At 74.6% G+C, this 739-nt stretch overlaps 1 protein-coding gene across 1 annotated transcript in view; it reads right to left on the minus strand.

Annotated features, from left to right (window-relative positions):
- Positions 1-739, minus strand: part of ZNF579 (zinc finger protein 579) — a 21,210-nt gene that overhangs the window by 744 nt on the left and 19,727 nt on the right. The window contains exon 8 of the mRNA XM_014588532.2: positions 38-735. Coding sequence (XP_014444018.1) covers positions 38-735 — 698 coding nt within the window. The remainder of the gene's footprint in view (positions 1-37; positions 736-739) is intronic.

The raw sequence follows: 739 nt of genomic DNA on the forward strand, positions 1-739 counted from the left end.
GCACGCACTGGAAGGGCCGCGCCCCGGAGTGGGTCACCCCGTGCTGCCGCAGGTGCGCCCGGCGCCGGAAACCTTTGCCGCACTCGGGGCACCAGAAGCGGGGCTCCCCGGCGGGGGGCCGGGCGGGGGCGGCATCCCCTCCGTTTTGCCCTCCTTCTGCCCCTTCCGAGGCACCCCCGCATTCTGCCCCTTCGCCCCCCTCAGGCCCCTTCCCTGAGTTCCGTGCGCCCGAGGCACCCCGTGCTGCCGCAGGTGCGCCCGGCGCCGGAAACCTTTGCCGCACTCGGGGCACCAGAAGCGGGGCTCCCCGGCGGGGGGCCGGGCGGGGGCGGCATCCCCTCCGTTTTGCCCTCCTTCTGCCCCTTCCGAGGCACCCCCGCATTCTGCCCCTTCGCCCCCCTCAGGCCCCTTCCCTGAGTTCCGTGCGCCCGAGGCCTTGTCGTCCTTCTTGCCGGTGGCCAGAGGGGCCAGCAGGCTGAGCGCGCCGTGCACGCGGCGGTGGTGGGGGAGGTAGGAGGCCAGGCGGAAGGCCAGGCCGCAGTCCGGGCACACGAATGGCCGGTCGGTGGAGTGGACCAGCAGGTGGCGGGACAGGGACCAGGGCCGGGCGAAGGCCTTGAGGCAGATTGAGCACTGATGTCGCTTGGGGCGCGGCGGGGGCCCGCCCTCGCCCTCCTGCTCGCCCTCGGGGCGCAGGCACGGGTGCGCCTTGAGCTCGCCCTTGGTGGCGAAGGCCTCA

The sequence above is a fragment of the Tupaia chinensis genome, unplaced genomic scaffold (assembly GCF_000334495.1).
Source record: "Tupaia chinensis unplaced genomic scaffold, TupChi_1.0 Scaffold000286_1, whole genome shotgun sequence".
Classification (NCBI taxonomy): Eukaryota; Metazoa; Chordata; class Mammalia; order Scandentia; family Tupaiidae; genus Tupaia; species Tupaia belangeri.